General features: G+C 39.7%; 1 protein-coding gene across 3 annotated transcripts in view; it reads right to left on the bottom strand.

The window, feature by feature from the left end:
- Positions 1–12,810, bottom strand: part of cdin1 (CDAN1 interacting nuclease 1) — a 64,347-nt gene that overhangs the window by 23,250 nt on the left and 28,287 nt on the right. For all 3 annotated transcript variants that reach the window (XM_046856391.1, XM_046856390.1, XM_046856392.1), the window contains 5 exons: positions 11,704–11,783; positions 11,262–11,311; positions 7,599–7,666; positions 6,184–6,249; positions 5,744–5,849 (listed from right to left, as the gene is read on the bottom strand). In XM_046856391.1, the coding sequence (XP_046712347.1) occupies positions 5,744–5,849; positions 6,184–6,249; positions 7,599–7,666; positions 11,262–11,311; positions 11,704–11,783 (370 nt within the window). The remainder of the gene's footprint in view (positions 1–5,743; positions 5,850–6,183; positions 6,250–7,598; positions 7,667–11,261; positions 11,312–11,703; positions 11,784–12,810) is intronic.

Here is a 12,810-nt window from a genome sequence, read left to right as displayed (position 1 = left end):
TTCTGTGCTTAAGAGCAACCAAGAACGATTAACAAAAAGGCTAGAAGTTCTGGTACTAGTTTAAAACCGCAAAAACATAAATAAGCTAATCAGGAGAGCCGTCACACGAGAGCACTGCGGTAATTAAATGAGCGACTGTCATGGTAAGAAGGGCAGTCTGAAGGAAACCCAGCATGCTTTTCAGTGGATCGCTGTCATTTTTTTTCCCCTCTCCCTCAAACAGAACGAAAGAACGATTTTAAGAAGGCCACTTGCCTCCACATCAAACCATACCATAAATTAGAAGAGAAAGCATGGGTGATGTCACCCGATCACTCTCATTGCACTGACATCAGTTCATTGGGCAGTGCAATGCAAGCTCTGTGTGTGTGTGTGTGTGTGTGTGTGTGTGTAGGGCGGGGTGGGGGGGGTGTGTGTGGGGGGTCTCTACAACTGCTCAGGCTTAACAATGGGAGAGCACATTCGAAATGTCAAATGTAAATGTCAATTAAAAATTACAAGGGAGCTCCAAAAGGTGCATTTTGAAGGGGCTGACATTTTTTTGACAGGGCAGAGTTTATCGGGCGAGGCAGCCCCCAAACATGACGGCATGGATACTGTCAGCTCCCTACACACATGAGCAGGAAAGCCACTGCTGAATACCGATGGGAAGGTCCTCACCATCATATACAATACATCTTTAAGGCAGCGGCCGTATCAGAAACGACGAGTGGCGCTGATCGGGAAACGCCACTCGTCTACGGAAAATAACGGCATAAAATTCATGATTTCAGACAGATGCCACTTTTTTCATTCAAGTGTCGTCTCGTTAAATGCAATGTCCCTCATAGTCTAGGAATGTTCCCGGTTGTGGGCCAGTATTTTCTGCTCATCAACTTTTTTTTTTTTTTCTCAAGATTTTTTAATGGGGCCTACTAAAACTACTAAAAAAAAGTGTTTAAAGTCTATCACCCTCTGGTGAGTTCTGATTCTCCGGCACACAGCTTGCCATTTCTGCGAATGCCATTTCCAAATAAAACCTCACAAAGCTAAGAAAATGGCACACAGTTGATTATTAACTTGGCATCGCTTGGGAGTTCGGTTCGACTCATTGCACGGATTTGTAGGAGTCATCTTCACTGAGCATCTGTTACAGAAATCAAGGTCCACGAATACAAGGTACATAGACGCTGAGAAAAACAAGGCCTTAAAAAAAATACAACTAAAGCGCTCAGTTCACAGTGGACTATATAAAATAACCCTTCTTACACTGCGGATGTGGAGTCAAAGGGCGATGCTTTATGCTCAGTTCTAATGAAAATAATTACTTTACTAATCTCCTGCTCTGAAGGTGATGACCCAGTCATCAAATAACATTCAGGAGACATCATTAAGCTGACGTGAGGTGCTGCCCTTTCCTGCTCATCATGTCATTGTGCTTCCGAAACTCAAAACTCAGCATCCGTTTATTTTGGAATGGACTTAATAATCTATGGCAAGCCACATCTAGACTAATAGGTTTAATCTAGAAAACCTTTGTGTTGTAGTTGGCTGGTGTGAGGGAGTTATGTGGTTTGTAGAGCGGTCTTTGTACAAGGTTTCTGAGGTCAGGAGCTCGCGGCTCTGCACCAGTATGTCACAATGTGTCAGCCGACCATCATCCACAGCTTGGCCAGTGGGGGTGACCTTTCAGTTTTACAGATGTGTAAGCACACATGCAGAGAGAGAGAGGGATTATTTTTTATTATTTTTATATATATATATATATATATATATATATATATATATATATATATATATATATATATATATATATTAAAATATACAGGGGTGTGAAAGTGTCCTGATTTCTTATTTTTTTTGCATGTTTGTCACACTTTAATGTTTCAGATCATCAAACTAATCTAAATATTAGTGAAAGATAACACAAGTGAACACAACATGCAGTTTTTAAATGAAGGTCCAAAACTACATGGCCCGGTGTGAAAAGGTGTTTGCCCCCTAAACCACCCTTAGCAGCAACAACTGCAATCAAGCATTTGCGATAACTTGCAATGAGTCTGTTACAGTGCTTTGGAGGTATTTTGGGCCACTCATATATGCAGAATTGTTGTAATTCAGCCACATTGGAGGGTTTTCAAGCATGAAGCACCTTTTTAAGGTCATGCCACAGCATCTCAATAGGATTCAGGTCAGGAAGTCTTCATTTTGGTTTTCTTCAGCCATTCAGAGGTGGACTTGCTGGTGTGTTTTGGATCATTGTCCTGCTGCAGAACCCAAGTTCGCTTCAGCATGAGGTCATGAACAGATGGCTGGAAATTCTCCTTCAGGATTTTTTGGTAAACAGCAGAATTTATGGTCCCATATATCACAGCAAGTCTTCCAGGTCCTGAAGCAGCAAAACCCCAGACCATCACACTACCACCACCATATTTTACTGTTGGTATGATGTTCTTTTTCTGAAATGCGCTGTTACTTTTACACCAGACGTAATGGGACACACACCTTCCAAAAAGTTTAACTTTTGTCTTGTCAGTCCACAAAGTATTTTTCCAAAAGTCTTGGGGATCATCAAGATGTTTTCTGGCAAACTGAGACGAGCCTTTATGTTCTTTTTGTTTAGCAGTGTTTTTTTTTTCTTGGAACTGTCGTGCAGACCATTTTTGCCCAGTCTCCTTCTTATGGTGGAGTCAAAACACTGACCTTAACTGAGGAAAGTGAGGCCTGCAGCTCTTTGGATGTTGTTGTGGGGTCTTTTGTGAACTCTTGGATGAGTTGTCGCTGTGCTCTTGGGTAATTTTGGTCGGCCGGCTTGGGAAGGTTCTCCATTGTTCCATGTTTTTACCATTTGTGAATAATGGCTCTCACTGTGGTTTGCTGGAGCCCCTGAGCTTTAGAAATGGCGTTATAACCTTTTGCAGACTGATAGATCTCAATTACTTTTTTTCTCATTTGTTTCTGAATTTCTTTGGATCCCGGCATGATGTCTAGCCTAGTCTTCTAGTCTTTTGGTCTACTTCACTTTTTCAGGCAGGTCCTATTTAAGAGATTTCTTGATTGCGAACAGGTGTAGCAGTAATCAGGCCTGGGTGTGGATAGAGAAATAAACTCAGGTTTGATAAACCACAGTTTTCACACAGGGCCATGTATTTTTGGATTTCTTATTCCCTTAGCTTGCAAAAAAATAATAAATCAGGAAGAAATATTATATATTATATAATAATGTAACACATACACACACACACAAACAGACAGATAGATAGATAGATAACCCGCATTGCCCGTAATAAGAAAAAGAAATAAATGAATATAAAAAACTAGGTGACAAGTGCATTCATAAAAGGATAAAGTGCATAATCTTTCTAACTGAGACACTTCAACAGCAGCGATCTTAATACTGAATATATTTTCGCTTGTTACTACTTCAGGAGCAATTAATTGAGAAAATTCAAGAAAAAGCTCATCTACACTTTCCGAACGATACAATCTCACAAAAATGCATTCGAAACAATTATTATAGCCGATATAACCATTCAAACATTTCTTTCCACCATAACGCTGCTATGTTCAAATCAGATAAGACGTAAAGTTGATGAATTTTCTGAAATAGAGATGCTCCAACAACAGTTCTAGTGACAAGGGGGGACATTAGCAAATTAATATCGTTATAGTTACACATTAACATGTTTGCTGTAAAAGAGCATTTCAAAAGTAACTGCAAATTCAGAGCCACTTGTGCGATAGAAACTGTACATAATTAATTCATATTCTTTAATTCAACATTGATGGAGTCTCCAGTGTCAGAACTGCAATAAATAGAATAAAAGAAAAGAAAGAAAGAGCGCTTGAAGAGGAAAAGGCTTTTTATGTAAAATGTTTCACATTCTTTCATTAAAAAAGAAAAATGTATGATACCTTATCCATTGATTATCAAAAATTGATTAACAAATAAAAATCTCTGGGACATGCTAATAAAAAATAAATGGTAACATGGTAATGATTATTTTCCAATAACTGCATAACTATAGTTTTTTTTTTCTTCCACATTTATGTTTCAGATGTTGAATCTAAAAAAATCACTTCTGTATCATATTAAGACAAAAATAGATACGCTGTAGTAAGCTGATAAATCATTGAATGGTATCGCACTATTTTTATCTTAATAGTATTTTCCCTCTTGCACGTCCCATATATCTATGGGGTGAAAAATCATTTCAAGCTGCATGCACTTCTTCATTGTTGTATGTGAAGTACAATGCTGCAGTGATGAATTGTTTGGAAAGCAACACTTTTTTTTTTTTTTTTACAAACCAAATACAGCTGTTTACATGACCTCAAATGCATGGCTTGCTTAGAAAGCCTGCCTTAGTTTGTTTGGTTTTAAAAAACGATCGGGCATCTCTCGCAGAGAACATGCTGAGCTTTCGTTCTGTCAGTCACACACGTGCACATATGCACAGATGGAAATACAGAGAAAAACAGCTACATAAAGGCATATGATGTCAATCTGTAGACTGCCGATTCTGTAGCCAGCTTTCAGCTACAAAGCCACAAGCCGTTTCTGTGACACAGGCTCCGAGTACTCTTATCTTCTCAGTGTAAGATTTAAGCCCCGTACCTACTTCACCTAACAGCCCAGCCTATAATATGCCCTTAAGAAGTTTAAATCTACCACCAAAAGTTTTAATTGTAAATATTTCCATCAAATACGGTTAGTTTATACACTACATCAACAAAAGTAATGTGACACCTGACTTTTCACAATCCTATGTGGTTCTTCCCTAATAGTATAGGATGCTTTTGCATTAAAACTTTGCCATCACTTGAACTAGGAGACCCAAACCTCTACCATTATGACAAAACTCTTGTGCACAAAGCAAGCTTAAAAATTTTTGAATATAGAAGATCTTGACCCTATTGAACACCTTTGTAATAAATTGACTGCACCACAGCCCTTCTCGTCCCACATCAGTACCTTACGTTACTAATAAATTTGTGGCTGTATGAGTCTGTCTGGCTGTACGAGTCTGTCTGGCTGTGTGAGAGAGAAATCTCACAGCCACAGTTCAAAATCAAATGGAACATCTTCCCAGTGGAATGGAAGCTATGAATGAATTTTATACTCAGCAATCCACAAACATTTGTCCATATAGTGTATGTGCAAGAGATGCAAGTCATATCAGCTGCTGCATAAAGAATTTTTTTTTTTTTACATTTTTTATTTCTGTATATGTATTTAGACCACTGTGCTGCTACATTTTACAATGAAGACGATCATTTTAATAACCACAGTTAGTTAATTTAGACTTTTTTTCTATATTATATTCCTACAGTAAGAGTTTTTTCACAATGAATTGTAGGGCACACACTTCATGTAACTGAAGATTAATAATAAATATATACAGTATATATATACAGTATATATATACACACACACACACACACACACACACACACACACACACAATCCTCACTTTGCAGACATTTACTTTACGAACGTTCGCGGATACGAATAAATTTGTTCGGAGTTCGAAAAAAAAAAAAAAAAAATGGAGGAGAGCCGCCGCTAGATAGTCGTTGACCGTAATGGGTCTACATGTTGCGCACTGGAATAGAGGACATTTATTTTTTAAGTTAATTTTTTTTTTTTTTATTAATTAAAAAAAATAATTATTTAATATAAGATATTGTTACAGTATTTCGATTTCTTTTAGTAATCTTCAGAGACTGCTAAAAACTTAATGTCTTATTACAAATGTCTTACCTGTTCCAGTAACTCCAAAACTGCTCGTTTAGATAAGTGCGATGACTCTGCTCATCCCCAAATGAGGCCTTGCTTTCAATCCAGTGCACAATATGGCCTTCAACAGCTGCAATTTGAAAAAAATAAATAAAAAATTTAACACTGCATCACTGTTTTTTGCACTGGATTTAGTTTGCTATGGCATTTTGAATGCAGACAGATGTGTAAATCTATCTAACTTTATCATGAAGAAAAGCTTCTCCTGAGGCGACATGTGGTATTTTCTTGCAAGATGCCTTTATAGTTTGTATTCAGAGGAAAAAAACCTCATAAGACATGAAATGGCATTATTTTAACATTAGCTTGACAGTTGGGACTGTGTGTGAAATAACTCTAGGCCTATAATAGTCACTGCTGACTGACCGGGTGATTCTTTTCATTCTGATTTTCCAAGCACTTACCAATGGGGACTTCTAGGATAATGTCAGGGGTCTTGTCATAACCTTTGGCCCGTAGCTGATTCTCATCTGAGGGGAAACATTTTAGTCAATTAATTAAATCGCACTAATCAAATTCAGCCAAATAGGAAGTGGACTTTATGCCTAAGTGACAAAGTGACCTTTATCATATTCAGGCACTAATAATAAAACAGCATGGGGTTTGCTACTCGCTTTCAGATCATTGGCCTATAGTGTAGTGCAGGCGAATAGACACGCGAGAGTTGAAGTATGTTTAAAAACAAATGAATAAATAAGCTCATACCGAGTGCTTCAAGTACCAACGCATTTATATGTTGACTTCCTACCAAGTATGTAATACACCGGTCAAAAAACACAAAACAAAAAAATAACTTTTTTTTTTTCCCCACACACTGAAAACATCACATTTTACATCTGCCAGTGATTTGCAAACACTGCACAAAAATCCATCAGGCGCAGGCTGGCGGGGGAAAGCATTGAGCTGGTGAGCTTCATAAAGAACAGAAAGGACATGGCTGGCATTATAGCAGCTGAAAGCATGACCCTTGTGCACGTGTGCCTCTGCCATTGTCCTTGACTCCTGGCGCGGTTCGACCATTATTTGCGGAACACCTGATTTCTCCATTAAATCTCAGGCTGACCAGGTCATTCAATTCCAGGGGCTGGCCTCTCCGTCTTCAGCCAAGCTCGACTAATGGGCTGAGGGGGACGAGGGCTGAAGGTCTTGGACTGTGAGGGGGTCCGGGCTGTGTGGTCTCTCTCGACACCTGCCGGGCTGTTGACACCGTCATGCGGCGCCGATCGCCTTTTTACATCACCGTTGATTAAAATTAATGGACCATCCCTAGTGTTGGGGAGCTTATTTCCAATCCATTTATCAGCTGGGCGAAGCCGCCTGTGTGACCCCTGCGCCCCAAACTTTGACAGTTTTAGAACAGTCCTCGCGGCCGTCTCTGCTAAGGTCAGCACTCGAGGCCCAAATAAATGATATCTTCCTAATGATAGAAAAAAGACTGATTCGAAAAAACGCTGCTTGCTTTTCTGTAGGGTATTGAGATGGGGAAGGAAAAATAAGGAAATTTCACACCTGGCTACTCACAACCTTAACTTTAAGTCTTCCAACATCATGATGCTTAGGCTGTGGCAGACAGCAGGTCAATATGCATCTGTCTATTGTATTTATGGTAGAATCTATTCTGAAAACGAGTGCAAACCATATACATTAGGGAGATTTGGCGTGCTTTAGGCACGTTTGCTATAAATTGAAGTATGAAAAGGAAAAAGGACCAAAACCTGGTGGCTTTAATTTATAGCTGATAAAAAAATAATAAAAAAAAAAGAATTCCTCATGTATATTGCTGCTCACAAATAAAAAGAAACGGGAACACACAGCTTACCTAAAAAAGACAGGTTCTTCTCTCTGAGTTTCTCTCGGAGGATCTCCTCATGCTCCTGACCAATAGAGCTGATAAACCACAGTTCAGAAAAAAAGCAGGAAACAACTTTTACGGACAGCTAAAGAATTAAATCGATACCCGATGACTTTAGGTCTGTTTGCTAAACATTTCTTTAAGTAAACATGGTTTCGAACGGATAGTAATGCAAGCTATTTTAAATTGAAATGAAGTGCAAGTGGGAAAAAAAAGCAACTTGTCAAATTTGACTCATAAAATGGGGACAGTTTTACCTGCATGCAAGGTTGCTATGGAAACGCCTAGTTACTGAGCAGTGTTGCTGTGGCAACACCAGAAGGGTGTAGTATTGTATATGTGTGTGTGTGTGTTTTTAATATAATATGAATACTTGGGAATAGCAACTGCAATAAAGTTGAGAATCAATAGGATCATGTGTAAAAATCTTGTGTTTTTTTTCTCCCCAGACACTAAACAATACTTAAGATGATCACAATCACCTGGAACTGTATTTGAAAATGATGAAATGTGGCATGGTGCATTAAATGGTAAACCTAATGCAAAAAAACTGCAAGACAAACTTTAATATCAGATGTGCAGTGGGTTGGGAAAACACCACCCCATAATATCAAACTGGGACGGTGCATATATTATACACTTCAGGCTGTTGATATTGATTTGACTGATGGGTGCTTAAAATGTTCCAATTTATCAGAACAGGTCTGATTTCATGCTTAACTCCTGCTAAATGAGCTCATGTGCCTTTCTGCAGAGACATGCCACTGAGAAGAGTGACTGCCTGGGTCATTATGGGGACGTCTGGGTGCAGGCACTGGAGCAAGTCCCCTGATGTCATAGTGCAGAGCCAGAAGAAGAGCGAGTGGGCTGGTTTGATGAACCCCTCGGAGAAAAAGCGAGTGAATGAGGAATAATGCTGGAGGGAGAGGTGTGAAAAGAGGTAAAGAGGCAGGACAACGATGGTGGGCAGGGTAGGACAGGGATCAGTGGCCAAGAACAGACAAGCCTAGCAGGGTTCTCAGCTGCCTGGTCCTAAACAGCTTGCAGGCTGACCAACTCCACCTCTCAATCTCTCTCTCTCTCTCTCTCTCTCTCACATACACACACACACACAAAATAGTCTCAAGAGTGCAGTATTTATATGATGACCCATTTCTGACAGCCCATAACCGTCCGTCTCCCCTTCTCTGATCACTGAGACTGCATCGCTGCATTGATAAGTGGCTGTCATTAGGAGTACAAACTTATGAGTAGCTACGATCAAATCAGAAGCACATTCTTGATTTGAGCTTACATTTAAAGCAGACCACAAAGATGTTCAATCACTGGTCAGAACTACGGAGAGGAAAATGTCATGTTCAATCAAAAACAGGAAACGAGGAAAAACTTTCAGTAATGTACTGTATTATATTATATACACTACTAAATCATTTTAAAACATTGTGTCCCCCCATATATGTTTAAAACACATTCTAATTCAGCAGCACTTCAGCACCATCCTCCACCATGTCGGTCAGCAGCTCACATGTCCACATGCCTGTAACCAGTAATACGCCACAAAATTCCCTTCTCGTCCTCTAAGAGTTCAAATCGGGGTTGAATCGTGTTCTCAGAGAGATCAAGCCACACTAGAGTGCTCTTATGGAAGTGGAGAGAGGGCATTCTGACAGGCAGTCTCTTCACATATGCACATATGTGTTTCGTGTGTTGAATCGAACCATGGTGCTTTGTACTCTCTGGTGCGGTTCTTTAGACAGGTGAGAAAACAGCAATTGCGCTCAGGTAACGTCGAAAACATTTGACCGAGGTGGACTAGGTCTGATTTCATTCAAACTCGAGTACAGTTTGAGTGCATTGAGAAAAGCTATTTGACCCTCAGTTGACCAAACACCACTATGTACTGTGGTTTGTAAAGAGCTTTATTTATTTATTTTTTACTTGCTGTTATAAGCTGACATAAGAGTTAAAATAGACCTAAAGCTCTGTTGGAATATAATTTATTCTGGATACACCTGAATTTCATGTCCAGAAACAATGGGGACAAATTAGCAAAAGGTTTTTTGGGCAAACACTCCAACCCATTTATACTTTATCTTCAGAGCTTGCTTTGTGCACCGATGCACTGTTATTTTGGAGCATGCTTTGGTCTCCTAGTCCAAATGAAGGGAAAATTTTATGCAAATACATCCAGAGACATCCTATACAATTGTGTGACTCCAACTCTGTGGTGACAGTTTGGGGAAGAAACTCATATGACTGGAAAAATCAGGTGTCCCAATGTTTTAGTCCATAGTTTAGTTAGCAATTGGCACCAAAAGCACTTACTGATTAACTTCACTTGGGCATCACAACTGTATTATGGGGTAAAACTGTTTGTTTTGTTTGTTTCAAGTCTCTGTGATTAAACAGTGAATAGTTTCTTTTATAGCCTACTACAAAACTCAAAATGACCCTGATGCTCATACACGAGATCAAGTTTTCAACCTCATGTTGTCTCTGGGAGTTTTTTCTTGTCAGAGTTGTCTCTGGCTTGTTTATGAGGGAGAAATTTAAAACTGTATCTGGATTTCTGTAAAGCAGAGCAGCTTTGCAACAATGTCAATTAAAATGGCTATATGAATAAAGTTAAATGTCACTAAAGCGGACATTTGATTAAAAAAAAAAAAAGAATTAAAAGAAAGCAGTTGCACACCTCTGATTTAAATTCAGCAAACAGACTTAAAGGTGAGAATCAGAAGGCATGTGGTGTGTAAAAGACTGAAAGATGAAAGGAGTCCTCACTGAAGGACAAAGGACAAAGGTCCATCACGGTGATCTGACAAGTACTCTCCAAGGTGCTGATAAATCTCCCATAAGCACACACGAAAAAAAAAAGAGAGCGAGTGAGTTAAACAAGATTTTACTTGAAACCTGTGAAATATGTGAATTTAGTGAAAGCAAAGCTTGTTTGCAAAAAGCAAAAAAAAAAAAATACAAATAAATCCTGTTTCCATGTTGTTTCTGACAACCTCTTCTCAGGAGCAACAGGAGAATAATGCACTGCTAACTCTACAGATAGTTTTATATACACAGTTTTATACACACACACACACACACACACACACACACACACACACACACACACACACACACACACTTGCTGGGCGATATATTGTAATATAACAACATTATAAGAAATTAGTACCCTGCACTTTATTTTTTTTAAGTATCATTAATATAGTATAGTAATATGGTATATTATCATTGACATAGTTGTTTACATTTTTTGTCATTACAAATTAGGACTAAATAAATGTTCAATCAAACTGAACGTTATAAATTTTTTTTAGAATACTTTATTGATCCCACAGGGAAATAATTTCTATATCAGATTGGTGTAGGAAGCTGGAGTCAGAGCACAGGGGCAGCCATATTACAGGGCCCCTGGAGCACAGCGGGTTAAGGGCCTTGCTCAAGGGCCCCAAGCATGGCAGCTTTTTTGTTTATTTTACTACGGTTAAAACCTCGCTCGCCCACTCACTCACTCACTCGATCACTTGCTCGCTGAATCTCAGGTGAAGCTGGACACATCTCATCTCCGTGAATAGCACCTCGTCAACTTTAGACTTAAAATTTTATGGGAAAGGATACTGTTTGATGCAGTCGACCAGCGGTCCATAACAGCAGTCATTTATAGTGCACTGAAAAAGAGGGAGAAGAAATATTGCGGCGTGGATCAGGGGGGTTGAAAGAGGGACTCTGTGCACCCGTTAAACTGATAGCAGGAAGGGAGGCAAACACTGGATACGAGCTCATGCCACGCACCAGTACAGACGCTCACATGATGCTATTAGCAAATATGAGACTCTGGATTATTTACTGGCCCTGGATACATGGCTAGTCATGTTAATTAACATGCATAAATGTGTGTGTGTGTGTGTGTGTATATACACACACACACACACACACACACACACACACACACACACACACACACACACACACACTTCACATGGACATCCCAACTGCATCATTAATCACTAGTTATGCATTTATATTTAATGCAAAAAAGTGACAGAGACGCCGACCGTACCTGTTCCACATGTATGGCGAGCTGCACATCTGGAATTAAAGATGGCTCCCGCAGCATGCTGTTCAGGACTTGCTTGGATGCTAATAAGAAAAAAACAAATCCACACATGCACAAAACAATCAGAAAAATGTGACTACGGTTTAACAGACAGGCAGAAAAGAAACCTTTTGCCCCAATTGACTAGGTCATGGCAGTGACAGGTGGCTGTTAGCGCAGCTGTAGACACAAATACCATATTTTACACCACTTACTCTGACATGTTCTGCACTCAATTGGGTAAAAGCTCAGAGCCGAACGAGATTTTTGCGCAGATAAATGCTTCAGACGCGTTATGAAGGATGAATATTTTGTATCTCTCACCACATTCCAGCAGCACTAACGTTATAAATCACATTTGGTAGGCCATTGGATTGATTTCTTATTACTGCAAAGGCAAAAATCCCCAAGTCATTTTTCACGCACATTCCGATTAAATGGATTGTATCGCCGCGTGACGAAATGGAGGACGTGCCCGATTCTAATGATGTATACGTATGGTCATGAAGAATTGCCGCTGCTGCCTTGACACTTCCAGGAACGTTTCTATATTCTAAAGAGGAGTGGCGAAAGAGAGAAATACAGAAGAGGCACTGGAGATTTGGTCCAGAAGCAGATTTTAGGAATAAAGGAATGATTAGAGGAAAAGAGATGTGATAAAATAGAAAAAAAACAAACAAAAACAAAACACTTCTTTCAGCCCCCTCTAAGATCTTTGTACCATGCATGCTTTTATTAACCATAAACCTCTCTCCCTCTCTCTCTCTCCTTCTAGCTCTCTCTGAGGTGCTGCTCCTTACGTCTCATTCCAAACCCCAGTGGAGAAATGACAAATATGAGGTGTACGCTGTGATCTGCCGCTGCTAGTGAGACAGAACAAAGCCCAGTCAGCACTCCTCTCTCCCTCTCCAATGCAGAGCCCAGGCCTGCGAGGCACCTCATTTCTGCTCTCATTTTTCTCGGAGATTGGTACCTTCACACGCAGATCTATACGGCGCTCCTGTGCTGCTCGCTGCTGAAGAAAGAGGGTTATATTTTCCCCTTGAGTTAGGACACCTCATGACAAATGAT

The sequence above is a fragment of the Silurus meridionalis genome, chromosome 8 (genome assembly GCF_014805685.1).
Source record: "Silurus meridionalis isolate SWU-2019-XX chromosome 8, ASM1480568v1, whole genome shotgun sequence".
NCBI lineage: Eukaryota > Metazoa > Chordata > Actinopteri > Siluriformes > Siluridae > Silurus > Silurus meridionalis.
The sequence above is the reverse complement of the archived record's forward strand: the minus strand, read 5'-3'. Positions and strand labels throughout refer to the sequence as shown.